Source organism: Tinamus guttatus, unplaced genomic scaffold (genome assembly GCF_059628265.1).
Source record: "Tinamus guttatus ecotype Peru unplaced genomic scaffold, ASM5962826v1 Tinamus_guttatus_pri_ptg000096l, whole genome shotgun sequence".
NCBI classification, from domain to species: Eukaryota; Metazoa; Chordata; class Aves; order Tinamiformes; family Tinamidae; genus Tinamus; species Tinamus guttatus.
Genome location: NW_028288630.1, coordinates 520,464 through 546,314, shown reverse-complemented (window position 1 = coordinate 546,314; position 25,851 = coordinate 520,464). Strand labels below are relative to the sequence as shown.

The window sequence follows — 25,851 nt, the reverse complement described above, 5'->3', positions numbered from 1 at the left end:
GCGCTTTATTTCCCCGTCGGGGACAGTCGCGGCGCGGGCGCCTAGCGGGCGCATTGGGCCGGCTTGGGCAGGATGGCGGACAGGGCCAGGTCCACGAGGCAGGCGGGCAGGTAGGACGCGGGCAGCCACAGCAGCTTGGCGTCCCAGCCGGCGCTGTAGCGGGTGCGCGGGTGGCGGGCGCGCAGCGCGTGCTCCATGCACCACGTCACCTTGCCCAGGTCCGCGTCGCACAGCGCGTTCATGATGAGCCGCTGCACCTTGAGGTCTGGGGGCGCAGGGGACACGGCGGGGGCTGTCAGGGGACCCCGATTCTGCAGATGGGGCTCCGTGTGTCCCCCGGAAGGGTGGGGTGTCCTCAAGATGTTGAGGTGCCCTCTGGGAGGCTGAGGGGGGTCCCAAGGGTGTGAGGTGCCTCCAAGGACATTAGAGTTCCCCCAGCGTGCTGGGGGGTCCCCAAGGGATGCCCTCAAGGGCTTGAGGTGGCCCCAAAGGCATTGAGGTACCTCCGAGGTGCTGAGGTACCTCTAGAGGCATCACGGTTCCCCCCAGGATGCTGGAGGACCATCAAGGTGTTTAGCTGCCCTCAAGGAAGTTGGGATGTCCCCAACGGCCTTGGCTCCCCTCAAGGCGTTCAGCTGCCCTCCAGGAGATTGAGGTGGCCCCCAAGGGCACTGGGGCCTCCTCAAGGAGGTTGGGGGTCTTGGGGTGCCCGCAGGGGCCGCACTGGCTCCCCCGGCGCCACTCACACTTGTGCAGAAAGTCGTCCCCGTAGCTGAGCCGCGTGTCGGGCGGCAGCCGCTCCCAGAGCTGCCGCAGCGACGCCTCGAGGCTGCCCAGGTCGGTGGCGGCCGTCTTGAAGAAGCCGGGCTCCACGATGCTCACCTTGACCCCGAAGTGGCGCATGTCCCTCCTGCGGGGGGACACCGCCGTCACCCCGGCGTGGGGGGCAGGAGGGGACGCGCGGGGCGGCGCGCGGGGCCCGGCGCCCACCGGAGGCTGTCGGAAAAGGCCTCCACGCAGTACTTGGAGAGGCAGTAGCCGCCGCCGTTGGCCGAGAGGCGGCCCAGGACGCTGGACGTGTTGACGACGCGGCCGCGCGCCCGCTTGAGCAGCGGCAGCAGCGCCAGCGTCACCTCGATGAGGCCCAGCGTGTTGACGGCCAGAACGCGCCGGTAGTCGTCGGGCGCCATCCACTCCGTGGGGCCGATGGGCTGCGCGATCCCCGCGTTGTTCACCAGCCCGAAGAGCCCTGGGGAGCCGCAGTGGGGCTGGGGGAACGGCCTGGGCAACCTCTGCCCCCCAGGGCTGCTCCTGGGGGGCTGTCCTGCCCCATAGGGCAGCTGGGACCCTGGGGGTCCTGCCCCACCATAGTGCCTGCCCTGCTGCTCCTGTCCTGCCCCATAGCAGCTGTCCCAGGAGCCCGTCCTGCCCCCGAGCTCCTCAGCGGGGTCCTCCCTCCTGCCCCATTGCTGGCTGGGGTGGGACCCTGCCCCACAGCAGCTCTCCTGAGACCCCCACCACCAAGGGGACCTCTCCCTCTCCGTGCAGAGCTCCTCTCCTCGGCCTCCTGTCCTGCTCCAATGGGACACCTGATGTCACTCCCATCCCACCCAGGGGAGACCCCATCCTGCCCCACAGCCGCAATCCGGAGTGTCTCGTCCTGACCCATAGCTTCTCTCCATAGGAACACTCAATGTCACCCCCACACTACTCTGGGATACCCAGTCCTGCATTCCCACCCATCCCACTCCATAGCCCCAGTCCTACACCCCCCCGCCCTGTCCCACCCCCATAGCCCCAGCCATGGGATGCCCCATCCCACCCCACAGCCTCAATCCGGAGCCTCTCATCCTGACCCACAGCTTCTCTCCATAGGAACACTCGATGTCCCCCCCCCACGCTACCCCGGGATACCCCATCCTGCCCTGTAGACCCAAACGGGGGATGCCCCATTCCACCCCACAGCCCCAGCCCCGTGCCCCCCACCCCGCCCCATAGCGGCGGCCCCCACGGCGCTCACCCTTGTCCCCCACGTGCGCGCGCACCCAGGCCGCCGCCTGCCGCACGCTCTCGGGCCGCGTGACGTCCAGCAGCGTGGTGCGCACGTGGCCGGCGCCGGCGTCGCGCTGCAGCGCGGCGGCGCCCTCGGCCGTGCGGCACGCGGCCAGCACGCGGAAGCCGCAGCGCGCCAGGCGCCGCGCCAGCGCGCGCCCGAAGCCGCTGTCGCAGCCCGTCACCAGCACGTGCTTGTCATCCAGGCGCCGCAGCCGCCGCCGGTCCCGCAGCAGCCAGCCCAGCGCCCAGGCCAGCGCCAGCAGCGCCGCGCACAGCCACATGCCGGGGCCTGCGGCCACACGGTGCCGTGGATGGGCTGCTTGGCTGTCCCCTTGTGTCCCCTCCAGGCCCTTGTGTCCCCCCAGGTCCCCTTGTGTACCCCCGGGTCCCCCCCTCAGGTCCCATGGCCACGCGACACCGTGGACAGGCCGCTTGGCTGTCCCCTTTTGTCCCCTCTTGGGTCCCCTTGTGCCCCGCCTCAGGTCCTGTGGCCACACGGCGCTGTGGACAGGCGGTTTGGCTGTCCCCTTGTGTCCCCTCCAGGCCCTTGTGTCCCCTCGTGTCTCCTCCTGGGCTCTTGTGTCCCCCCCCTGGGTCCCCCCCCCCCGGCTCCATGTGTCCCCCGCCCAGGTCCCCTTGTGTCCCCTCCTGGGTCCTGCGGCCACACGACACCACTTGGCTGTCCCCTTGTGTCCCCTCCAGGCCCTTGTGTCCCCCAGATCCCCTTGTACCCCCCCTGGGTCCTGCGGCCACGCAGCGCCCCTTTGCTGTCCCCTTGTGTCCCCTCCGGGCCCTTGTGTCCCCCCAGGTCCCCTTGTGTACCCCTGGGTCCCCTTGTGTCCCCCCCCTCAGGTCCCACGGCCACGCGACACCGTGGACAGGCCACTTGGCTGTCCCCTTGTGTCCCCTCCGGGCCCTTTTGTCCCCTCTTGGGTCCCCTTGTGTCCCCCCCCAGGTCCTGCGGCCACATGTGGACTGGCCGCTTGGCTGTCCCCTTGTGTCCCCTCCTGGGCCCAGTGGCCACACAGCGCCCCTTTGCTGTCCCCTTGTCCCCCCTCCCCGGCCCCGGCGCAGCAAAAAGGTGGAAACCGGGGGCGGATCGGAGCCCCCCCCGACCCGGCCCCGTGGTGGCTCCGGGATTAGCCGGCTCCGCGCGTCACCGCTGGCCGCCAGCCCGGGATCCCGGGGTCGAGCGGGGACGCGGGTGGCCCCGGTGACACCGGGGGTGGGGGGGGCACTGTGTGTGTACGGGGGGTGGCCCCGGTAACCCCCATTTCCCGCCCGCGCGGGGTTGGGGCGCTCGGGGCCGCGTGGCCACGTGGCCGTCACCGACACTTGTCCCCACCATGTCCCACTGCCCCCCAGCGAGGGGTGCCAGGGGCCCCGTTCCTGCCCCCGGGGGACCCGCTGGGGACCCCCCGGCGCCTCCAGCGTCTCCCATCGCCCCCAGCTGCCCCCCGGGGCCACCTGGGTTGGGGGTGGCTGTCGGGGGGGGACACGGTTCTGCCACCCCCTCCCTGCCCTTTGGGGACAAGGGGACACCCGGTGACCCCCCCCCACCAGGAGGCTGCGCAGGGGCCTCAGTGCTGAGTCCTGGCAGACTCATCTCACCCCAGACACGGGCCAGGACGGGGACACTGCAGAGACCCCCCAGGGCCACCACGTACCTTGACCGGGGAGCGGAGCCGCCGCTGTGGCCGCGGTGGCAGGAGCCCTGTGAGCTCCTGTCCCGGGGGGGGGGACACGCTCCTCCCCCCGGCACCGCAGCCAAAGCTCCCCAGGGCCTCCCAATCCCCCCGATCCCGCTCCGAGCGCCGGAGCCGCCCCGGTCCCGGCTGCATCCGGGCGGGATGGGGACCGGGTGGGAGGGGGGACCCCCCAAAGAGCAGGAGAGCCCCTTGGCACAGCAGGGACACAGGGGGGACCCCCCCCCCCCACCCCCGCCCCGGACGCCTGGGCCCCCTGGAGACGGCGGGGGGGGATTAGCGCCCTGAAGGGCCCCCTTTGTGCGGCACCGAACGCGGCGCCGGCGCCGGGCGGCAAAGAGGATGAGGAGGCTTAGGAGGGGCAGCCGAGGGCTGGCGGCTTTACTGCGTCCCGGAGGGAGGGGACAGCGCCGGAGGGGGGGTGACAGCGCCGGGGGTGACGGTGCCAGGGGGCCGCGGCGGCCGCGCCGGGCCCCGCTCAGGACGGCGGCGGCTGCAGCTGCCCCTTGCACACGTAGTCCAGCGCGGCCGCCACGCTGCGCATGTCCAGCTCCATGCTGCGCGCCCAGTTCTCCACGTCGCCGATCTCCTGCGGGGACGGGGACGGCGCGGGGCGTCACCGCGGGGACGGCGGCCGGGCCCCGCGCGGCCCGGCGGGACCCACCTTGAGCGCCTGGTTGAAGCTCTCCACCATGGCGATCCACTGGCCCGTCTGGCGCGCGAACTGCGCCGCCTGCGCCTGCAGCGTGCGCACCTCGCGGTCCAGCTTGCGCTGGTTCACGTAGGCCTGCGCCACCCTGCGGGGACAGCGGGGACATCGAGGACACGGCGGGACGGGGACACAGGGGGGGACACGCCGGGGGACACAGCAGGGCACACTGTTAGGGGACACACTGGGGACATGATGGGGACATGGGGGGACAGGGACACATTGGGGACATGAGGGGCAGGGATGCATTGGGGACACCTTGGGGACACACTGGGGACACATTGTGGATGTGGTGGGGATACACAGGGGGACACAGGGACATGATGGGGACATGGGGGGACAGGGACACATTGGAACATGGGGGGCAGGGGATGCACTGGGGACACCTTGGGGGACACTTTGGGGACACACTGGGGACACCGTTGTGGATGTGGTGGGGATACACAGGGGGACACGGGACGTGTTGGGGACAGGGACACAGTGGAGACATGATGGGGACAGGGATGCAGTAGGGACACTTTGGGGACACACAGGACACATGGGGCCCATGTTGTGGATGCGGTGGGGATACATGGGGGGACACGGGGATGTGTGGGGGACACACGGGGACATGATGGGGACACGGCGGGGCGGTGGGGGGACACCAGGATGCGCTGGGGACACGGCGGGACGGGGACACACTGGGGACACGTTGTGGATGTAGTGGGGATACATGGGGGGACACACGGGGACATGATGGGGACAGGGACATGACGGGGACGCGGGGGGACACACTGGGGACACGTTGGGGACGTGGCGCTCACCCCACGTTCAGGTGATCCACGAGGGCCTCCGTCAGGCTCGTGGCGGCCGCGATGGCCTCGCGGCGCCGCCGCTCTGCGGGAGAGACGTCACGGGTGCGCGGCGTGACGTCACGGGTGCGCGGCGTGACGCCAGCCCCGCGTGCAGTGACGTCAGCGTGCCGGCGGCCTCCCCCGCCCGCTCCCCAGAGCCCTTGCTGCCCGCCCCCCGCGGAGGGACAGCTCTGCGGGCCAATAGGAGCGCTCGGCGCTGTGATTGACAGCTCCTTCTGCCAATGGGACCCTCTCTAAGCGGCGGGGGAGGCGGGACCCGCCCGAGCGGAGCCGCTCGGGGCGGCGGCGATGGCGGCCGCGCTGGGACCCGCTCCCGGTCCGGGTCTCACCTTGCAGCTCCTTCCGCTCGCTCTGCCGGGCCTGGTGCTCCTTGAGCAGCCGCGACAGCATGGCGGTACCGGTACCGGCACCGGCACCGGGCCGCCGCGTGACCGCGCACGTGGTACCGCCCCGCCTACGGCGGCCCGGGGGGGCCAGAAAGGCTCGGGGAGAGGCGGGGACGCGCCGTATGGGCCCGCTGGGGGCTATAGGGGCTTAGCTGGAAAATTGTGGGGGTAAAGGAGCTATAGGGACCGGGTGTCGCTCTGTGGGCTATAGCAGGTGGGATCCGGGGGGCTGTAGGAGCCGGGGGGGACTGCCGGGGACTGTCGCCTGCTGTAGGGGCTCAACAGGGGGTTTCACCCTATAGAGCCGAGCGGAGGGGGCTGTGGAGCTATGGGTGCTCTAGGGACCCAGCTGAGCCCGTGGGGACCTATGGGTGCTCTAGGGACCCAGCTGGGCTTGCAGGGACCTATGGGTGCTCTAGGGACCCAGCTGGGCCCTGAGCGGATCTATGGGTGCTCTAGGGGCTTGGCTGGGGGGATGGAGCCCTTTGGGGGTGTATAGGTGCTGCAGGGACCCAGCTGGGCTTGTGGGTGCTATAGGGGACTTGCCGAACATGGGGTGGGGCCTAGGGGCACCCATAGGAGCCCGCCTGGGCTATATAGGACCGTGGGAGGGAAAGGCCGGGTGATTCCCCCCAGTGACGTCCCTAAATCCTGCTTTACATCCCAGGCCCCCGAGCAACCGCTGGGCAGGAGAACGGGAATCGCGGGCTCTCCGCGCCCTTCCGGCAGCGGGACCGGGATTCCGCGTCAGCGTTGGGCGGGAAATCGCCTGGGCAGCGTCTCCGCGTCCGGCTGGGCAGGGGACGGCGCTGGCAGCGGGAGGGCTGCCGGTGGCAGCAGCGGCCGCCAGCGCTGAGAGCCAAGGACACTCAGGGAATGAACCTGGAGCGCAGGGCGCTCGGAGTGACGCAGCGGAAACGCGGAGACGTCCCCGCGCCCGCCGGCCTCACAGCCCCGCGCCCGGGATTGCGGATCCGGGCAGGCCCCGGAGCAGGAGCGGGAGAGGAGAGAGGGGTTCGGGGTGAGGGCGGCCCCTTGTTGCAGCCGTCGTGTTGGCTCCTTCCCCCCGAGCTCTCGGCAGGGCAGCGATTTCCCAAACGCAGCCCTTTCCAGAGTGGGATGCGCATGGAGCAACGTGCTCTGCGGAGGCACAGGAAGGATGTGATCCCACCAGGCATGAGCTGGAAAAGCCTCTCGGAGCAGCCGTGGGTCCCGCGGCTTCAGTTCCCTGTTTTCAGGGTATCCTGTTGCCGTCGTGCTCTGAGCTGCTGGCCCGGAGCTCCTCCGGCTGAGCTTGCAGGGGCTCCTGTGGGAAACGTGGCCCAGGATAAACAGGGAATGGGCAAAAAACGCCCCCCCGCCTCCCCCCAGCACGTCCCAAGTGTCACCCTGCTCCGTCCCAAGTGTCACCCTGCTCCGGTTACACCAAGTCCCTCCCGCGCCGGGAGCACAGGCACTTTGTGTGACCGTCCCCGTCGCTGGGGACCGGCTCAGCGGGGGCTCCCGGTGCCTTTTGGGGCTGCCGCCCTCTCGGAGTCTGGTTGTTCACGGAGTTAATTGGCAGCGGCTTCTCCCACCCACGGGCGCCGCGGCCCAGTCGGCGCCGGCCCTTCCTTCCCCAGGAATGAAGCCGGGAACGTCGAGGGCCGGCACAGGAGCCGCGGACTCCGTGGCGCTTCCCACCCCGGCTGCTCCGCGCGCTGCTCCGTGCCGGAAAACGGGGGCCCCGGCGTTCGCGGTGACCGGGCGGCGGAGCGGGGCGGCTGGAATTGCTGCAGCCCCTCGTGCGCTCCGGGTGCTCTCCGGAGCCGCAGGAGCTCCGGGCCGCGCTCCCATCCCACCCTCCGCTTGGGAGCGAGCCCCTGTCCCCGGCTCTACCCCATCCCTTCCCTCTTCCCGTGTCCCCAGCTCCACTCCCGTCCCCAGGCTGCTCCCTGACTTCAGCCGTTCGGAAGGCAGCGGGATGAGGCTGCGGCTTCCAGGAGGGTTCAAATCCAAGAAAGGCCTTGGAGCGAAGCGGCTCCTCTAAACAAGGAAGTCTTTTTCTCACGACACGTGAGTTGCTGTTCAACAACCCCCTCCGTTCTCACCCCAGCCGAGAAGAAATTCCCTCGTGCTCAACGCCGGAGCCTGCAGGAACAATGTCCTGATGGGAGTCAGGCCTGGGGAGAACATTCCCTTCTGGAATCGCAGCCTCATTTGGAAGTTGGCCCTCGCGTTGAAAATAAAATCCTCATGAGACAACGCTGAGGGTATAACGAGGTCTGTAGCGATTTCAAGGAGCATCCGGGAGCGCGTCCCGCATGTGCTCCCAGTGCTCTCCGATTGTCCGGAGCTGGGAAGCGGCTCCCGTTTGCCCAGTGGCTCGTGGCACAGCCGGCCGTGCTGGGATCCAGGTGCCAGCAGCCGGTGCCGGGGGGGAACGTGGCCGTTCCCAGCGTGTCCATTCACAAAAAAACACTTTTGCGGGGGCTGGAATTCTGCCTTGCTGGGGCAAATTGCTGCTGCGGAGGGATTCGCCCTCCCTGGGAGATTCCTAATCCGGAGCAGCTGCTGTTCCCAGGCCTGTTGGCTAACGAGCTGCGGGCTCCGTGTGGGGAAGCGGGAGGAATTCCCAGCTGGAGCCGCAGAGGCTGCTCCCAATGTTCCAGCCTGGCCTAGCACACGCACGAAGGGAAGCCTGGGCTGGCAGCGCCCTGCGACGCTACAGGGAATTTGGGGAAAACGATGTGGGATTAACGGCTTCCTTAGGAATAGGGTGCTCATTCCCGGGATCCAGGTGGCAGTGGGTACCTATGGACGTGTTCGCTTTGAAGCCCGTGCTCCTGCCGTTGGGGAGGATCCCAGTTTTCTCCCCACCGGTTGCTCAGGGTCCCCTTGGCACCGGCCTAGGGCACGATTTAATTTAGCCCATCGGCTCATCCCATTTCCCGGCTGCAGCCACCTCCTTTTCTATTTATACCGGCCTGATGCTCCGGTGGCGCTGTCCCCTCCCGCGATGCGGACGCGCTGCAAATCCCGCTGGAAAAGGAGAGGCCGGGAGGGGAACGGGAGGGAATGGGGGCTCCTTGTGCGGTGCCTGGCTCCGCTCGCCTCCATTCCTGCACCGCCGGGATTAGCGGACCCCATTCCCATCCCCTCCCAGGAAACACTCCCCCCTTTCCCACGTCACTGGAGGGATTTGAGCGGCTCCGGGATCGCAGGAGGGGAAAGGGCAGTGGGGCTGGATGGGCTCCAGGGCCCCGCGAGCCGGGGGAAGAGCTCCTTGATGCGGCCCGTTCACACGGCCGGAGCGGCTCCCAGATCCCTTTGTGGGCCTTGGGAGAGCGGTTAAAAATAGCCGGCACGCCGGAAAATGTGACGGTCCCCGGGTCGCGCGTCCCGTGGGGCGCATGGGGCAGCGCCCCGCGACGTGGGGTGCGATCGCTGTGATGTGGGGTGCGATACACCATGACATGCGGCGCGATACGCTGCGATATGGGTGCGATACGCTGCAATAGGGGTGCGATACGCCGCGATATGGGTGCGATACCCCGCGAGACGGGGAGCGAGACGTTGCAACACGCAGCGCGATTCTGCGTGCAGAACGCCGCGATCCGCTGTGACACGGGGTGGGACGCCCCGCGGTGAGGGGTGCCCCGCGGCGCGGTGACACCGGGTGACGCGGGGCAGGGCTCGGTGCGGGGGCGGGCTCGCCCGCGCAGCCCGCGCTCCTCCTCGCCGCGAGCCAGAGCGGGGCGAGCCGCGCGCGGGGCCATGGCGGGGCCGCTGCCCCGCTGGGCGCCCTGGCTCTGCCTGCAGCTCCTGGGCAGCGCTGCCTTCAACCTGGACGCGGCCAACACCCTGCTCAAGGACGGCGACAAGGGCAGCCTCTTCGGCTTCTCCGTGGCGCTGCACCGGCAGCTCCGGCCCGAGCCCGCCAGCTGGTGAGTGCCGGCTCCGCCGCGGGGAGACCCCCCTCCCACGCGTGGGGAGCCCCCCTCCCACTCCGGCGCTTCTCACGGTGAACCTGGGGAGCCGGCGAGGGGCGCGCTGGGCGGCCCGCCCATCCCCGTGGCATCGGGGCTGCGGCGCTCCGCCGCCTCCCCGGTGCCGCCCGGGATGTTTCCCGCTCCGGGGCTGCCCTCGGCTCTCCCGGGGCTTTGGCGGGGCCGGGGGCTGCGGGGGGAGCTGGCGACACTCCTGGGTTTGGTTCCCGGCGCAAATGCGGTGTCACCCGGTGCGTCCAAAGCTGCGGGCGGGACCGGCTGCACGGGGGAGCCACCCCGCAGTGTCCCCGTGCGGATCCTGCCCGGCTCCCTGTCCCCGTCAGGAGTTGGGAACGCGGGTCCTCGTTTTCCCTGGCTCCCTGCAAGACTTGGGGGCGGAGGGAGGTCTCTGCCGCCGGTCAGGGACAAGGTCCCCGGGATGGCGGGGGTCCCTGTGGCCGCCTGTGTGCGCTGCGCTCCCGCTGCGAGCTCCTCGGGCGCCCGGCACCGCCGCAGCTCCCCCGGGGGGTGGCAAGATGCCAAGATGCCCGGTCCTCCGCCGGCCCGGGCGGGCAGGAGCCCCTCGCGCAGCCCCGGCCATCGCGGCGGCCCCCGGGGCCAGGCAGGACCCGGTATCGGATCCGCCGCGCTCGGTCCGGAGCCGCCGCCGCCGCCAAGTCATTGAGCAGGGTTTGGAGCGGGGCCGCCCACCCGCATTCCCGGGGAGCCACCGGTCCGGGCGCTGGCAGCTTCCCGCGGAGCCTCCGCTGCGCCGGCGCCCGCCGAGCCCCGCGGGCTCCCGGGGCCGCCGGGGCCGCATTTCCCGCCGCGTTCTTGCCGCTCCCGGGGCCGCCTCTCCGGGCCGGTGTCCGCGGCGGCGGCGGGTCCCGGCGCTGCCCCCTGCCCTGGCACCCCGCGGCCCGGCCCGGCCCGGCCGCCTCCTCCTTTTTTGGGCATGCGACGGCGCAGTTATTTTGAGTGAATTCCAGTTTATTTTTACCGGCCCTCGGCCGCCTCCCGGGGCTCCCTCGTGTCCCCGGGGCCGCTGGCCCCGTCCCTTAGGAGAGGCCGGGGGGTCAGCGCAGCACGAGGGCACTTTGCGCCCGGGTGCCCTTCCGCTTGTCGCATGTGCACCAAGCGGTGCTGAGGCCAGGAGCAGGTGGGTTGGTGCCGGTAGGTGCCCACACACCCCTGGAGGCCACCAGCCCTGGGCAGCCCGGGCAGCTGCCTGGCCCAGCCGGCAGACACGTGAAATGGGTGCGTCAGCGGCGCCAGGGCCAGGACAGCTGCACGGGGGTGGCAGGGCCGGCGCTGCCCGATGGCTCTGCCCTGGGGGGTCTGAGCGTGTCAGACCCCGCGGTCGGCGTGTGACGCTGCTGCTCGTCCTCCCCCGTCACCGCAGGTTGCTGGTCGGAGCCCCCCAGGCGCCCGCGCTGCCCGGCCAAGGCGCCAACCGCACGGGCGGCCTCTACGCCTGCCCACTGAGCCACGAGGTCTCCGACTGCTGGCGGGTGCCCATCGATGACGGAGGTGCCAGGGCCTGGGGGAGGGAACCAGGAGGGCCACGGGTGGTTCTCGGGGCGGCAGAGCTGATGCTGCCTGTGCCCGCAGTGGATCCGCAGCGGGAGAGCAAGGAGAACCAGTGGCTGGGGGTGAGCGTGAAGAGCCAGGGCCCTGGCGGCAAGATCGTGGTGAGCACCGGGACCAGGCAGGGCGCGGGGGGGCAGGTCCCTGTCCCCACCTGACCCCCCCGCACCCTCCACCCCACTTGCAGACCTGCGCCCACCTCTACGAGACGCGGAACCGCGTGCAGCAGCCGCTGGAGACGCGCGATGTCATCGGGCGCTGCTACGTGCTGAGCCAGGACCTGCGCGTGCGCGACGAGCTCGACGGCGGCGAGTGGAAGTTCTGCGAGGGGCGGCCGCAGGGCCACGACCGCTTCGGCTTCTGCCAGCAGGGCCTGGCAGCCGGCTTCACCGCCGACAGCCACTACATCCTCTTTGGGGCCCCCGGCACCTACAACTGGAAAGGTGAGCGCTGGGCGCAGGAGCGGGGGGTTCGGATACAGCAGGGTGGGTGCACCAGCCTGGCCGTGGGTGCATGCAGGTGGGCACGGAGATGTCACGTGGGTGGGTTCGTGGCTCTGGCTGCACGTTCCAGCACCCACGCGTGAGTGTGCAATGATTTGGGTGGGTGCGCACCCCATTGCATGCATGGGGGCACGTGGCGGGGGGGGGTCTAGCTGCATGCACTTGGGTGTGCAAGGATTGGTGCACACGTGTGTGTGCACAGATCTTCCTGCATGTTGTGGGCACATGTGCATGCATGTGCATATGTGCACTACACGTGCAATGCATGTGCATTCCTACGTGCCTGCACATGAACATGGGTGCAGACTTGTCCCATGCGCAGGCTGCGCGTGCATGGCCAAGTGTGCAGGTGCACGCTGGTGCACACACAGGTAGCGGGGTGCCGTGGATCCGTGCATGGCTGCGCCGAGGCTGCCAGCAGCCCTGGTGCCCCTTCTCTCTGCAGGCAACTGGACTGTCCCTGTCCCCATCCCTGTATCCATGTCCCCATCTCTGTCCCTGTGCCAGTGGCCGCGCGGGCGGCGCTGACCCCTTTGCCTTGACAGGGAACGTGCGCGTGGAGGTGTTCAACCACAGCTCCCTGGACCTGGTCCATTACGACGATGGCCCCTACGAAGCCGGGGGCGAGAAGGACCAGGACCCTTCACTCATCCCCGTGCCAGCCAACAGCTACTTGGGTACAGGCAGCAGGCCCGGCCCCGCGCCGGGGGCCCCGTCCTGCCCTCACCCGCTTCTCTCTCTCTTTCTGCCCGGCCCGCCCGGGCCCAGGTATTTTGTTTGTGACAAACATTGATAGCTCAGACCCCGACCAGCTCGTGTACAAAAGCCCTGACCCCAGCGAGAAGATGCCCAGTGCGGCTGGCGACGTGGCTCCCAATAGCTACTTAGGTTGGTAACCGCGGCGGGGGCCCCACGCGCCCCCGGCACCGTGTGTGTCCATGTCGCCCTCCCCGTGTCTGCGGAGACGAGAGGAAAGTAAAACTGCCGGCACACGCGTGCACACACATGGGCATGCCATGCAGCACATCCCCATGCACGCGTGTGCATGCACACGCACACGTGCTTGCACACGAACGCACACACAGGTGTGCACACGTGGCTTCATACCTCCCCTTGCACACACACACACGCATGTGCAACACACCTCCCCTTGCACACACGTGTGCAGCCCCTTGCACACCCCCATGCATGCAAGCTTGCACACGGATGGCAATGCAACCCCCACCCCCCTGCCAGCCTTGTCACACGTGTTCCTGTGTCCCCGGTCCCACAGACCCCTGTCCCATCCCCGTCCTTGTCCCCGTATTGCTCCGTGCCCTGCTGGGCGGCTTTCCTTGACTCTCCACGGCCCCGTGGGCACCCGAATCCTGTCGCTTTGCCGACGACTGGCACTGGGGACCCGGCCGGGTGCCAGGGGCGCAGGAGGGTCTCAGGGGGCGGAGGGGACGCGGAGCCCGGCCAGGTCCCCCACGTTGTGCGCTGGTGTCTCTGCATGACGGGGGGGTGGCCGCATCCTGCCTGGCTGCACCTGGGGGTGCTCGGGGCTGCCGGGGGCCTCGGGGACTTGGGGACAAGGGGCTCTGGGGTCCTGGGGGGCTGTGCTCCAGGCAGGGAGGGGTGCACAGGACCCCCCCCCCCAATCCCACTCTGCTCTGGGCCTTGCTGCTCTGTCCCCTAAATCTTCCCTTCTGTCCCCAAATCTCCCCTGTTGCCCCGAGAACAGAGCAGGGAAACTGAGGCCCAGCTGAAGCCCTGGCCACGGACGGGCCCGAGCAGAGAGAGAGAGAGACGGGGACAGGGATGGGACAGGGCTGTGGATGGGGGCGGGGGCACCCAGGCACATCCCCTCCATGGATCCATGTCCTGGGAGTGCCAGGGTGGGATGCTCCACGAGGGCTGCTTGGGCCAGGGTGCTCAAGGAAGGATGCTTGGGAAGGGATGCTCTGTGTGACACTCCAGATGGGATGCTTGGGCTGGGATGCTTGGGCTGGGATGCTCAGGGTGGGATGCTCTATGTGCAATGCTCCAGACGGGAAGCTCAGGTTGGGATGCTCCAGGTGGGTTGCTCTGTGTGCGATGCTTCAGAGGGGACGCTTGGGTTGGGATGCTCCAGGCAGGATGCTCGGGTTGGGATGCTCTGGGTGGGCTGCTCTATGTGCAATGCTCCAGATGGGATGCTCAGATCAGGATGCTCCAGGTGGGATGCACTGGGTGGGATGCTCCAGGTGGGATGCTCTATGTGCAATGCTCCAGATGGGATGCTCAAATCAGGATGCTCCAGGCAGGATGCTCAGGGTGGGCTGCTCAGGTCGGGCTGCTCCAGGCGGGATTCTCCATTGGGCTGCTCAGCCTGGGCTGCTCAGGCCGGTCCCCAGACCCCCCCGTCCCCCTCCCAGGCTTCTCGGTGGACTCGGCGCGGGGCCTGACGCGGCGACACGAGCTGAGCTTCGTGGCGGGGGCGCCGCGCGCCAACCACACGGGCGCCGTGGTGATCCTGCGGCGCGACAGCGCCCAGCGCCTGGTGCCCGAGGCCGTGCTGCCCGGCGAGCAGCTCACGTCGGCCTTCGGCTACGCCCTGGCCGTGCTCGACCTCAACGGTGACGGGTGCGCGGGCGGCGGGGACGCCGGGGCCGGGCCGGGCTGCGGGACGGGGGCCACCACCGGGTCGATGTCACCTCCCCCCTGCCCGCAGCTGGATGGACCTGGCCGTGGGAGCCCCCCACTTCTTCGAGCGCCACCAGGAGATCGGGGGGGCCGCCTACGTCTACATCAACCCGGGGGGGCGCTGGGCGGCCGCCACCCCCCTGCGCCTCAACGGCACCTACGGCTCCATGTTCGGCATCGCGCTCAGCGCCGCCGGCGACCTCGACCAGGACGGCTTCAGCGGTGAGGGGGCCGCCCGGGGCACGGAGGGGCTGCGGGTGGCCCGTGTTGACGGCGCTGTCCCCCCGCCGCCCCAGACCTGGCTGTGGGGGCCCCCTTCGACGGCGCTGGCAAAGTCTACATCTACCACGGCAGCAAGCTGGGCATCGTGGCCAAGCCAGCACAGGTGACAGTGACACCGTGACGCCCTCCCCGGCGCCGTGGGGATGTCCCCATGGTCATGGCCTGTGGCGGCTCGTCCCCAGGTCCTGGATGGAGAGGCCGTGGGGGTGCCGGCCTTCGGCTACGCCATCTCGGGGGGGCTGGACGTGGACGACAACCTCTACCCCGACCTGCTCGTGGGCTCCCTCTCCGACACCGTGGTGCTGTTCCGGTGCGCGCCCTTGCCGCCGTGTCCCCAAACCTGCCCCGGGGTGGCCCCAATCCCCTCATCCTTGTGCAGCCCCTGCTCAGAGCATCCCGGGTGTCTCCCAGGGCAGAGCATCCCCCTCCCAGGGCTTTCCCCAACCCTACATGGGCTGTGTCTCCACCTGGAGCATCGGCAATGCCAGAGCATCCCTTATCCCCGGGCATCCCTCATCCCGGAGCGGGATCCCTTATCCCAGGGCACCCCGGAGCCCGGGACGGGCTCTCAGTGGAGCCCTCGGGTGCCGCCCGCAGCGCCCGGCCCGTTGTCCACGTCTCGCACAACGTCACCCTGACGCCTCCAGCCATCGACCTGGAGCAGAGCAACTGCCGCCACCACGAGGGCATCTGGTGGGTGCCGCACAGGGGCTGGGGGGGATCCAGGACCCGCCCCCATCCTCATCCTCATCCCCATCCTCATCCTCATCCTCATCCCCATCCTCCCGCAGTGTGGACGTCAGCGTCTGCTTCAGCTACGCGGCCAATCCCGCCGGCTACAGCCCGCGGCTCAGTGAGTGCGGCCAGCGCTGGGGACACCGCGGGGGGCTGCAGTCCAGGCCCCCCCCGCCACGTGTCCCTCCCTCCGCCCGCAGCGCTCGAGTACGTCCTGGACGCGGACACGGAGCGGCGCCGCCGCGGCCAGGCGCCCCGCGCCGCCTTCCTGCGCCGCCAGCCCGCGGACCCCGAGCACCAGCTCTCGGGGACGGTGGAGCTGCCGCGACCGGGCGCCCGCGGCTGCGCCCAGGCCACCTTCCAGCTCCAGGTGCGTCCCCGTCCCCACGCCCCGCCGGTCCCCGTGCCCGGGGAGGGCACACGGGGCTCACGGCTCTCGGTGCCCGCAGGACGGCATCCGGGACAAGCTGCGCCCCATCGCCGTCACGCTGGCCTACGGCATCAGGCAGGCGCGGGCGCAGCGGCGGGCGGCCGGCAACGCGCTGGCGCCGCTGCCCCCCGTGCTGGGCGCCCAGCAGCCCCGCAGCCAGCGCAGCGAGGTGACACCCTGTCCCCCGTCCCCGCCGGGGCCAGCGCGCCGCCCGGCCAGGGCTCAGCGTCCCCGCGCGCGTCCCCGCGCCAGGTGCACTTCCTGAAGCAGGGCTGCGGGGACGACAAGATCTGCCAGAGCAACCTGCGGCTGCGCGCGCAGTTCTGCTCCCGCCTGGGCGACACCGACTTCCTGCCGCTGCCCAAGTGAGCGGGGACGGGGCGCTGCCCGCGTGTCCCCGACGTCCCCTCGCCAGCCTGACACGCTGTGCTGCATGCATGCAGCCTGTGCTGTCCCCGTGTGCACGCCACCCACGCTGTCCCTGTGTGCATGCCACCAGTGCCACCCCATGTGCATGTCACCAGTGTCATCCACATGTGCATGTCACCAGTGCTGTCCCCGTGTGCATGCCACCAGTGTCATCCCCATCTGCATGTCACCAGTGTCATCCACATGTGCATGTCAACTATGCTGTCCCCGTGTGCATGCCACCAGTGCCACCCCATGTGCATGTCACCAGTGCCATCCCCATGTGCATGTCAACTATGCTGTCCCTATGTGCATGCCACCGGTGCCATCCCGGTGCGCATGCCACCAGTGCCATCCCCATGTGCATGCCACCAGTGTCACTCCCATTTGCATGTCACCAGTGTCATCCCCATCTGCATGCCACCCATGCGGTTTCCATGTGCATGCCACCAGTGCCACCCCATGTGCATGTCAGCGATGCTGTCCCCACCTGGGGGTCACCAGCGCCCTCCCCGCTGCAGGGATGCCGATGGCACCGCCACCTTCGCCATGAGCGACCAGAAGGACGTGGCCCTGGAGATCCACGTCACCAACCTGCCCTCGGACCCTGCGGCCCCGCAGCGGGACGGCGACGATGCCCACGAGGCCCTGCTGACGGCCACCTTCCCCGAGGAGCTGCCCTACTCGGCCGTGCGCCCCTACGACGGCCACGCGCCTGCGGTACGGGGTGGGGGGACGGGGACAGCCCGGGGGGCCCAGAGTGTCCTGGGGGTGCCCAGGGATGGGGGATCCCAAGGGTGCAGAGCGGAGGGCTGGGGGGTGCCGGGGTGCAGGGGGGAGCTGAAGGGGGTGCAGAGGATGGGGATGGGGCAGGGGTTGGGCTGGGGGGCAGGAGGGCAATTCGGAGGGGAGAAGGGGGAGCAATCCGGGGGGGTGCGGGGTCAGTCTGGGGGGTGCAGGGGTGAATCCGGGGGGCAGAGCGGTCAGTCTGGAGATGTCACTGGGTGCAAGTGTCAGTCTGGGAGGTGCAGGGGTCAGTCCAGGGATGTCACTGGGTGCAGGGGTCAGTCCTGGGGGGGTGGCAGAGGGGTCACTCCGGGGGTGTCACCGGGTGCAGGGGTCAGTCTGGGGGGTGGCACTGGGTCACTCCGGGGGGGTGGCACTGGGGTCACTCCGGGGGGGTGGCACAGGGGTCACTCCGGGGGGCGCAGAGCCCCGGCCGTGGCCGCTGACCCCCCCCGCAGGACAGGCCGCCGCTCTGCGTCGCCAACGCCAACGGCTCCCAGGTGCAGTGCGAGCTGGGCAACCCGCTGCCGCGCGGCGCCCAGGTGGGAGCAGCGCCCGCACCCCCCGGCCCCGCCACGGTGCCCCCCGCCCGTCCCCCCTGACCCCCGCTCTGCCCCCCAGGTCCGGTTCTACCTCATCCTCAGCACCCTGGGCATCACCCTGCAGACGCGGGACCTGGCCGTGGAGCTGGCCCTGTCCACGTGAGCGGAGCCGCTGCAGGGCGGGGACGGGCGGGTGGCACCCCCGACACCCTGTGTCACCCCCTGTCCCCTCCTCTGTGTCACCCCCGTCCCTCCCCTCGCCCCAGGATCAGCGAGCAGCCAGGGCTGGCGCCGGTGGTGGCCCGGGCGCGGGTTGTCATCGAGCTGCCCCTCTCGGTGACAGGGTGAGTGTGGGGCCGGGGGGGGGCAGGAGGTGCCAGGCCACCCCGGGTGACGCGCCCGTCCCCGCAGCGTGGCCGTGCCGTCCCGGCTCTTCTTCGGCGGGACGGTGCGGGGCGAGAGCGCCGTGCGGCGCGAGAGCCAGGTGGGCAGCGCCGTGCGCTACGAGGTCACGGTGAGTCACCCGGACGCTGGGGCCCCTTGCTGGGGAAGAGGGGGGTCCCAGCGCCGTCCCCACTCACGTCCCCCCTCTGCGCAGGTCTCCAACCGCGGGCAGTCGCTGAAGACACTGGGCTCGGCCTTCCTCACGCTGCTCTGGCCGCACGAGCTGCCCAGCGGCAAGTGGCTGCTCTACCCGCTGGAGCTGGAGCTGGCGGCGCCGCCGGGACCGCCGGCCGCCTGCAGCCCCGCGGCCAACCCGCTGCGCCTGGCCCTGGTGCGGCCGCCGCGCGGGGCCGGGGCTGCCTCCGTGTGCACCGTGTCCCCCTCTGTGTGCACCGTGTCCCCTGTGCCGCCTCCGTCTGCACCGCGTCCCCCCGTCTGCACTGCATCCCCCCGTCTGCACCGTGTCCCCTGTGCTGCCTCCGTGTGCATCGTGTCCCCCTCCGTGTGCACCGCGTCCCCCCGTGCCACCTCCGTCTGCACCATGTCCCCCTGGCTGCATCCCCCTGTCCTGCCCCATCTGCTGCATCCCCCTGTCCTGCCTCCATCTGCCGCATCCCTCCATCATGCGTCCCTCCGTCCTGCCTCCCTCCATCCTGTCTCCCTCCATCCCACATCCCTCTGTCCTGCCTCCCTCCATCCTGCATCCCGTTGTCATAGAATCATAGAATCACAGAATGCTTAGGGTTGGAAGGGACCTCTAGAGATCATCTAGTCCAACCCCTGCACACGCAGGGTCACCTAGAGCACGTGGCACAGGGCTGCGTCCAAGCGGGTTTGAAGATCTCCAGAGAAGGAGACTCCACAACCTCTCTGGGCAGCCTGTTCCAGTGCTGTTCCCGCGTCCCTCCACGCCACGTCCCCCCATCCCTCTGTCCCGTGTCCCCCCCACTCCGGGAGCGGCTCCCCAGGCCGCATCGGCTCCTTCCCCCACAGGAACCTCCAGGGGAGGCTGATCCCGTCGAGGCTCCGGCCTCGGGCTCCTGGTGGCTGCCGGCAGCAGCCGAGCGGCGCAGGAACGTCACGCTGGTGAGCGCGGGTGGCGCCGGGCCGGGGCGGGACGTCCCCGCACCACGGTCCCCGCTGAGCCCCGTGTGGCGCAGGACTGTGCCCAGGGCACCGCCAGCTGCCTGGTGTTCCGGTGCCCCCTGCGCAGCTTCGAGCGCGCGGCGGTGCTGCGGGCGCGCGGGCGCCTCTGGAACGGCACCTTCCTGGAGGTGAGCGGGGCGCGGGGGGACCGGCCCCACCGCGGCCTCCCGCCGCCGCTGAGCCCCGACCCGCTCGGCACAGGAGTTCCTGGCCGTGACCTCGGTGGAGCTGATCGTGAGGGCCAGCGTGTCCGTCACCTCCGCCGTCACCAACCTGGTGCTCAAGGACGCCTCCACGCAGGTGCGTGTGTGTCCCCGGTCCCCACGGTGTCCCCCCCGCGGCCGCCCTCACGCCGCGCTGTCCCCAGATCCCCGTGTCCGTGTACCTGGACCCCAGCGCCGCGGTGGCCGGGGGCGTGCCCTGGTGGGTCATCGTCCTGGCCGTCCTGGCCGGTGTCCTCGTCCTGGCCCTGCTTGTCTTCGTCCTCTGGAAGGTGAGTGGGGACAGGGACAGCGGGGACAGGGCAGGGGTGGCCGGGATGGACACAGGCAGCTGACAGTGGGACACCGTGGGGGAGCTGGGCCGTGCCACCTGGGCCCTGTCACCTCATTCAATGCCACCCCTTGCTGTGCCATGCCAGCCCCCCCCGCCATGCCACCTTGTACCGCTCCATCCCATACTGTCACCTCATGCCATGCTACCCTGTGCAATGTGCCCCTCTACGATGTCCCCCCATTCCACCTCCAGTGCATGCAATGTGCAATGCCACCCCACGTGATGCCACCCCACATGTGATGTCACTCCATGCGATGCCACCTCCACTGCATGTGATGTCACCCCATGTCATACGACGCCACCTCACCCCATGCACCCCCACCCTGTGCAATGCCACCCCCATGCCATGTAACGCCCCCCCCAGCCGCATGTGATGCCACCGCGCGCAATGTCACCCGCTCCGTGCGCTGCCGCCCCGGCCTGGCACCCTGTCGCTTCCTCCCCAGTGCGGCTTCTTCCAGCGGAGCAGCCGGGCGGCCCCCTACGCCGCGAGCTACTACCGGGCCCGGCGGGGCCTGCAGCCCTCGGAGCGCGACAAGCAGGCGCAGGCCTAGCGGGGACACGGGGACACGGGGACACGGGGACAGCAGCGCTCGCGCGGGCTCCGCGGCGCCTGGGCAAGGGCTGCAGAGCGGCCGGGGCTGGTGCAGGACGCGTGCGAGGGCGTGCAGGGCTCGTGCGTGGGTGTGCAAGGGGCGGCACCACCAGTGCAAGGGCTTGCGGTGCTGGGTGGATGGAGGAGGGTCTGCAGTGTTGGTGCAAGGGCGTGCAGGGCTCGTGCATGGGTGTGCAAGGGCTTGCACTGTTGGTGCAAAGGTTTGCAGTGCTGGGTGGATGGAGGAGCGTTGACAGTGGCAGTGCATGGGTGTGCAAGGGTGTGCAGTGCTGGTGTATGAGTGTGCAAGGGTTTGCACCAGCAGTGCAAGTATCTGCAGTGCCTGCACAGCTGGAGGTTGCAGCGTTGGTGCAAGGGGGTGCAAGGCTTTTCAGCCCCTGGGTACCAGTGTGCAGCAGTTTGCACCGTCGGTGCAAGTATTTGCAGTGCCTGGGTGGGTGGAAGAGGGTCTGCACCGTTGGTGCAGGGCCGTGCAAGGCTTTTCCGCCCCTGGGTACCAGTGTGCAGCAGTTTGCACCGTCGGTGCAAGGGCTGCAGCGCCCGGGTGGATGCAGGGCCCCGCCGCCCCGGTGCAGCCCCGGTGCAGGGCCCTGCCCCGTCGGTGCACGAACGTGCGAGGGTCTCTCCCCCGTCCCCAGCTCGGCTTCTTCCGCCGCGCGCGGCCGCCGCCGCCGGCGCTCCCGCAGCTCCACGCCGTGAAGATCCCGCGCGAGCAGCGCCCGAGCCCGCGCGCCGGCACCGTGCGGCGCCTCCCGTGGGCGGCCGCCCCCGCCGCCGCCCGCCTGGCGCCCAGCCCGGCCTAGCGCCGCCCGGGACAGCGCGGGGGACACGCGCGGGAGCGGGCGCGGGGCGCGCGGCGACGCTGGAGCCAATAAAGAGCAGCCGCCCCCGGGATGCCGGTGCCTTCTTGGACCCCCCGCGTCGCCCTCGCCGGGGCCGGGACCCCCCCGGCTGCCGCCGTCCCCGCCGGGGGGGGGGGGGGGCGGCCCCGGGACTCGGTTTCCCCGGGGTGGGGGGGAAGGGAGGCCCCGGGGCGGGGAACGGGGCCGCTCCCGACACCGCGGAGGGGGCGCCCGCGGCCATGGGCGGGGCTACGGGTGCCGCTGAGGGCCCTTCCTACCCCCTCCGCCCGCGCCGTTTCCCTCCTTCCCCTTCCTCCCACGCCGTTAACGGGGGATAACGGGGCGCTGACTCCGTGCGTCCCCCCTGCGTCCCCGGTAACGGCGCCCGCCACGGGGAGCGGCGCCCCGCAGCGCCCAGCGCGGCGCCCTTAACCAAGATGGCGGCGCCGGAGCGGGCGGGACGGGGGCCTTGCAAAATGGCCGCGCTCGCTGCGGCTTCACGCGGTCTCGCGCTGCGGAAGTGAGAGCCTCTTCCGGTCCCGCGGCCGGAAGCGATGCCGTCTATGGAGGCTCCCCGGCGGCCGCCGCTCCCGGGGATGGTGAGTGCGGCCCCGGCCCGTGTCCTCCCCTCCCCCGCGGCGGCCGCCGCGTTCCGGCTCCTTTCAGGTCCCCCCGCGGCCCCCTGTCCCCTTGTCCCCCTCTTGCCGCGTGTCTCCTTGTTCCCTCCCTGTCCTCTCATGTCCCCCCTTGTCCCCTTGTTCCCCCCCCGTCCCCTTTTCCCCCCCCCGTCCCCTTGTTCCCCCCCCGTCCCCTTGTTCCCCCCGTGTCCTCCGTTTCCACCCCCCCCCGGCTCCCCGGGCCCCCCGTCTCCTGCCCCCGCCCCGGAGCCCCCAGTGCCCCCCACACATTGTCCTTGTGCCCCCTTTTATCCCTCTGACACCCCCACATCTCCTATAACCCCCCATGTCACCCCCTGCCACCAATGTCCCCGTGTGCCCTCCTGTCACCTCCCCGCGGTCCCCTCTGTTCCCTCTCCAGCCCCCCCGTGTCCCCCATTCCCTCCCGATTCCCCGGAGGAGCCGCCCCCCCCGGCAGCCGTTGTCCCCCTGTCCCCACGCAGAGGCCCTGATGGCGTCGGGCCCGGCGAGTCGCTCCGAGGACGAGGAGTCGCTGGCGGGGCCCAAACGCAGCTCGTCGCAGGCGCCGGGCGCCGTCCCCAAGCGCCGCAGCTCCTCGCGGTAGGTGCCGGGCAGCCGCGGGGGGGAGGCGGCCCCCACGTCCCCACGTCCCCACGTCGCGTCCCCACGTCGCTGTTCCTGCGGTGCCGCAGGTTCATCAAGCGCAAGAAGTTCGACGATGAGCTGGTAGAGAGCAGCCTCGCCAAGTCGTCCAGCCGCGCCAAGGGCGCCGGCGGCCCCGAGGGCGGGCGCTGCTCGGGCAGCGAGCCTTCCTCCAGCGAGAAGAAGAAGGTGAGAGCCGGGATGGGGACGGGGACAGGGATGGGGCACCCCGGGGCGCCGGCGGCCTCACGACCCCCCGCGCTGCCCACCCAGGTGGCCAAGGCCGTGTCCGCCCCCGCCGCGGCCAGCCCGGTGCCGCCCGCCGGCCTCGCCAAGCGCATGAAGAAGAGCAAACAGCCCCTGCAGGTGACCAAGGACCTGGGCCGCTGGAAGCCGGCCGACGACCTGCTGCTCATCAACGCCGTGCTGCAGGTACCGCGGCCGCCGCGGGGACGGTTCCCGGCCGGGCGCTCCATGGCCGTCCCCGTCCCGCGCTGGGTTTGGACCCCTGGGAGCGGTGTCCCCCTGCTCGGGGACATCTGTACTGTGGCCAGTCCTGGGCCCCACAGTACAGGAGGGATGTGGAGCTGCTGGAGAGAGGCCAGCGCAGGGCTACGAGGATGATCAGGGGCCTGGAACATCTGCCCTGTGAGGAGAGGCTGAGGGAGCTGGGCCTGTTCAGCCTGGAGAAGAGAAGGCTGAGAGGGGACCTGAGCAGTGTCTAGAAGTACCTCAAGGGAGGCAGTGAGGAGGATGGGGCGGCCTCTTTACACTGGTGGCACCGACAGAACTAGAGGAAATGGCCACAAACTGAAGCACCAAAAGTTCCACAGGAACTTAAGGAAAAATTCCTTCCCAGTGAGGGTGCCAGAGCCCTGGAACAGGCTGCCCAGAGAGGTTGTGGAGTCTCCTTCTCTGGAGATCTTCAAACCCGCTTGGACGCAGCCCTGTGCCACGTGCTCCAGGTGACCCTGCGTGTGCAGGGGTTGGACTAGGTGACCTCGAGAGGCCCCTTCCACCCTTCAGCATTCCATGATTCCATGATTCTCATGACACCGGCTGTTTCCTCAGACCAACGACCTGAGCTCCGTGCACCTGGGGGTGAAGTTCAGCTGCCGCTTCAACCTGCGCGAGATCCAGGAGCGCTGGTACGCGCTGCTCTACGACCCCATCATCTCCAAGTGAGCGCGGGGCGGCCGGGGGGCGGCGGGGCCTGCGGGGGGGGTCTCACCGTGTCCCCCCCAGGCTGGCCTGCCAGGCCATGCGGCAGCTGCACCCCGAGGCCATCGCCGCCATCCAGAGCAAGGTGCTGTTCAGCAAGGCCGAGGAGCAGCTGCTCCACAAAGTGGGCTCGGTGAGGGGCGCTCGGCGGGGCGGGGGGACGGCCCTCGGGTGTCCCGCGCGTGACGCGTGTCCCCCCTCGGCCTCCGCAGAGCAGCCAGCCCACGCTGGACACCTTCCAGGAGCTGCTGCACAAGCACCCGGACGTGTTCTACCCGGCGCGCACGGCGCGGGCGCTGCAGCTGCACTGGCAGCTCATGAAGCAGTACTACCTGCTGCACGACCAGAGCGGTGAGGCCCGCGGGGACGCCCGCCCCGCGCCCCCGGCCTGTCCCCGACCGCCGTGTCCCTGTCCCCTCCAGTGCAGCCGCTGCCCAAGGGGGACCAGGTGCTGAACTTCTCGGACGCCGAGGACATGCTGGATGACAACAAGCTCAAGTGAGGGCAGGGCTGGGGATGTGGGGGGGCTGCAGTGAGGACTTTCCCGCCTGTGCAGCTCCCAGTGCGTCTTGGAGCGCAAATTTTTCACTAAATTGCCTTTTTTTGCCCCCCTTCGCCTCCTTGGACATCTGTCGACGCTGGCGTCGGCCCTTCCCCTTGGCTCCTGCACTCGCTCCTGCGGGACCTCCCTGTCCTCCGCAGGGATGTGCGGGACGAGGTGCTGGAACACGGTGAGTGCAGCCCCACACCCTGGGCCGCTCCGGGTCCGGCCCCGGGATGAGGTTCCGGACGCGGGTGGCTCCGCTCACCCTTCCCGCCCTAGAGTTGACCGTGGCCGACCGGCGCCAGAAGCGGGAGATCCGGCAGCTGGAGCAGGAGCTGCACAAGTGGCAAGTTCTGGTCGACAGCATCACAGGTACCAAAAAGGAGTCCGGTGTGGGGGGGTGGTTTGGTTGTGTGTGTGTGTGTGTGGGGGGGGGTCCCTCTGTCCGTCCTCGTGTCCATCTCATCCCTCCTTCCGCCAAGGAATGAGCTCCCCGGATTTCGACAGCCAGACGCTGGCCGTGCTGCGGGGCCGCATGGTTCGTTACCTCATGCGCTCGCGGGAGGTGAGTGCGGGGGCCGGGTCCCCTCCCGGGAGTGTCCCCAGTGTCCCCCTGCCTTCATCCTCCTCCTCCTCCCGCAGATCACGCTGGGCAGAGCCACCAAGGACAACCAGATCGATGTGGACCTGGCGCTGGAGGGGCCGGCCTGGAAGATCTCCCGCAAACAGGGTCAGGGCGGCGACGCCGGGGCCGGGGCTGCGGCCCCCCCGCCTCGGAGCTGACCCCCCGTTTCCTCCCCTCTCCAGGCATCATCAAGCTGAAGAACAACGGGGATTTCTTCATCGCTAACGAGGGCCGGCGTCCCATCTACATCGACGGGCGCCCCGTGCTCGGGGGCAACAAGTGGAAGCTCAACAACAACTCGGTGGTGGAGGTGAGCGCCGGGCCGGGCGGCCGCGCGGGTCCCCCTGCGCCGCTCACCCCCCGTGTCCACCCCAGATCGCCAGCCTGCGCTTCGTCTTCCTCATCAACCAGGACCTCATCGCCCTCATCAAGGCAGAGGCGGCCAAGATGGCCCAGCAGTGACGGGGGGGCTGCCCTGTCTCCCCCCTGGTCACGGAGCGGGAGCTGGGGGTCCCTGTGGCCCCTCGCTGGGAGCCGGGGGTCCCGGTTCTGCTCCGGCCCGGGGCTGCCGGCCTCTCTCTGCCCCCTTTTCCCCCCCTGCGGGGTCCGGGCTCTTTTCTGCCTGGGGCTCTGGACCTTCTTGCTGCCAATAAAGTGTTTTACAGCAGCCCCCCGTGTCGGCATCACTGGGGACAGGGGCTGCCCCAGCCAGGGCCGGGACCTGCAGCTCCCAGGACCCTTCCCAGCTCTTTGGATTCCAGAGCAGCCGTTCCCTGGGAGGGCCCTTTTCCCCACGGAGGCAGCAGGTGCCTGGGGAGAGGCTGGAGAGCGCCCAGGGCTCAGGGCAGCAGCTGGGCGAGTTCAGCAGAACAAAGAAAAGGCTTGAATATTTAAAGCTCGAAGTTGGGTTTTGTTTATTCAACAGCAAATTTGTTCAGGTGCCAAAAGACAACTTGAAACAGA

The 25,851-nt window shown here is 69.9% G+C and overlaps 4 protein-coding genes across 4 annotated transcripts; 2 read left to right on the top strand and 2 right to left on the bottom strand.

The window, feature by feature from the left end:
• Positions 1-41: 41 nt before the first annotated feature.
• RDH5 (retinol dehydrogenase 5) lies at positions 42-2,336 on the bottom strand. Its single transcript, XM_088520691.1, has 4 exons — positions 2,021-2,336; positions 991-1,249; positions 747-910; positions 42-265 (listed from the first exon to the last, which is right to left on the bottom strand). Exons 1-4 carry the CDS (start codon positions 2,334-2,336, stop codon positions 42-44), a joined length of 963 nt encoding a protein of 320 aa, XP_088376817.1.
• Positions 2,337-4,239: 1,903 nt separating this feature from the next.
• On the bottom strand, positions 4,240-5,775 carry BLOC1S1 (biogenesis of lysosomal organelles complex 1 subunit 1). Its single transcript, XM_088520704.1, has 4 exons — positions 5,654-5,775; positions 5,274-5,346; positions 4,426-4,558; positions 4,240-4,350 (listed from the first exon to the last, which is right to left on the bottom strand). Exons 1-4 carry the CDS (start codon positions 5,712-5,714, stop codon positions 4,240-4,242), a joined length of 378 nt encoding a protein of 125 aa, XP_088376830.1. The 5' UTR covers positions 5,715-5,775.
• Positions 5,776-9,466: 3,691 nt separating this feature from the next.
• On the top strand, positions 9,467-21,179 carry ITGA7 (integrin subunit alpha 7). The gene is made up of 26 exons (XM_088520719.1): positions 9,467-9,636; positions 11,081-11,208; positions 11,290-11,369; positions 11,453-11,708; positions 12,314-12,445; positions 12,537-12,656; positions 14,165-14,372; positions 14,461-14,654; positions 14,729-14,817; positions 14,897-15,024; positions 15,312-15,407; positions 15,506-15,567; positions 15,650-15,819; positions 15,899-16,048; positions 16,132-16,244; positions 16,809-17,007; positions 17,532-17,615; positions 17,695-17,774; positions 17,882-17,959; positions 18,027-18,129; positions 18,214-18,390; positions 19,053-19,145; positions 19,220-19,333; positions 19,407-19,505; positions 19,573-19,698; positions 21,015-21,179. The coding sequence occupies exons 1-26, from the start codon at positions 9,467-9,469 to the stop codon at positions 21,177-21,179; spliced, it is 3,414 nt and encodes a 1,137-aa protein (XP_088376845.1).
• Positions 21,180-21,804: 625 nt separating this feature from the next.
• MCRS1 (microspherule protein 1) lies at positions 21,805-25,356 on the top strand. The gene is made up of 14 exons (XM_088520686.1): positions 21,805-21,817; positions 22,339-22,456; positions 22,549-22,687; positions 22,772-22,930; positions 23,570-23,679; positions 23,744-23,852; positions 23,932-24,070; positions 24,142-24,217; positions 24,422-24,450; positions 24,543-24,635; positions 24,746-24,828; positions 24,906-24,993; positions 25,071-25,198; positions 25,264-25,356. Exons 2-14 carry the CDS (start codon positions 22,347-22,349, stop codon positions 25,348-25,350), a joined length of 1,350 nt encoding a protein of 449 aa, XP_088376812.1. The 5' UTR covers positions 21,805-21,817; positions 22,339-22,346; the 3' UTR covers positions 25,351-25,356.
• Positions 25,357-25,851: the final 495 nt, after the last annotated feature.

Excerpts from the sequence above, each read along its gene's own strand:
- BLOC1S1 (XM_088520704.1), bottom strand. The coding sequence starts at position 5,714 with ATGCTGTCGCGGCTGCTCAAGGAGCACCAGGCCCGGCAGAGCGAGCGG. Across the intron at positions 4,559-5,273 it reads GTGGATCACCTGAACGTGGG|GGTGGCGCAGGCCTACGTGA; the intron begins GTGAGCGCCACG and ends CTGTCCCCGCAG. Across the intron at positions 4,351-4,425 it reads GCTTCAACCAGGCGCTCAAG|GAGATCGGCGACGTGGAGAA; the intron begins GTGGGTCCCGCC and ends CCGTCCCCGCAG.
- ITGA7 (XM_088520719.1), top strand. The coding sequence starts at position 9,467 with ATGGCGGGGCCGCTGCCCCGCTGGGCGCCCTGGCTCTGCCTGCAGCTC. Across the intron at positions 9,637-11,080 it reads CGGCCCGAGCCCGCCAGCTG|GTTGCTGGTCGGAGCCCCCC; the intron begins GTGAGTGCCGGC and ends CCGTCACCGCAG. Across the intron at positions 11,209-11,289 it reads GGTGCCCATCGATGACGGAG|TGGATCCGCAGCGGGAGAGC; the intron begins GTGCCAGGGCCT and ends CTGTGCCCGCAG.
- MCRS1 (XM_088520686.1), top strand. The coding sequence starts at position 22,347 with ATGGCGTCGGGCCCGGCGAGTCGCTCCGAGGACGAGGAGTCGCTGGCG. Across the intron at positions 24,218-24,421 it reads CTGGATGACAACAAGCTCAA|GGATGTGCGGGACGAGGTGC; the intron begins GTGAGGGCAGGG and ends TGTCCTCCGCAG. Across the intron at positions 25,199-25,263 it reads ACAACAACTCGGTGGTGGAG|ATCGCCAGCCTGCGCTTCGT; the intron begins GTGAGCGCCGGG and ends TGTCCACCCCAG.
- RDH5 (XM_088520691.1), bottom strand. The coding sequence starts at position 2,336 with ATGTGGCTGTGCGCGGCGCTGCTGGCGCTGGCCTGGGCGCTGGGCTGG. Across the intron at positions 1,250-2,020 it reads CGCGCACGTGGGGGACAAGG|GGCTCTTCGGGCTGGTGAAC; the intron begins GTGAGCGCCGTG and ends GCGGCTCCCCAG. Across the intron at positions 266-746 it reads GGACGACTTTCTGCACAAGT|ACCTCAAGGTGCAGCGGCTC; the intron begins GTGAGTGGCGCC and ends CTGCGCCCCCAG.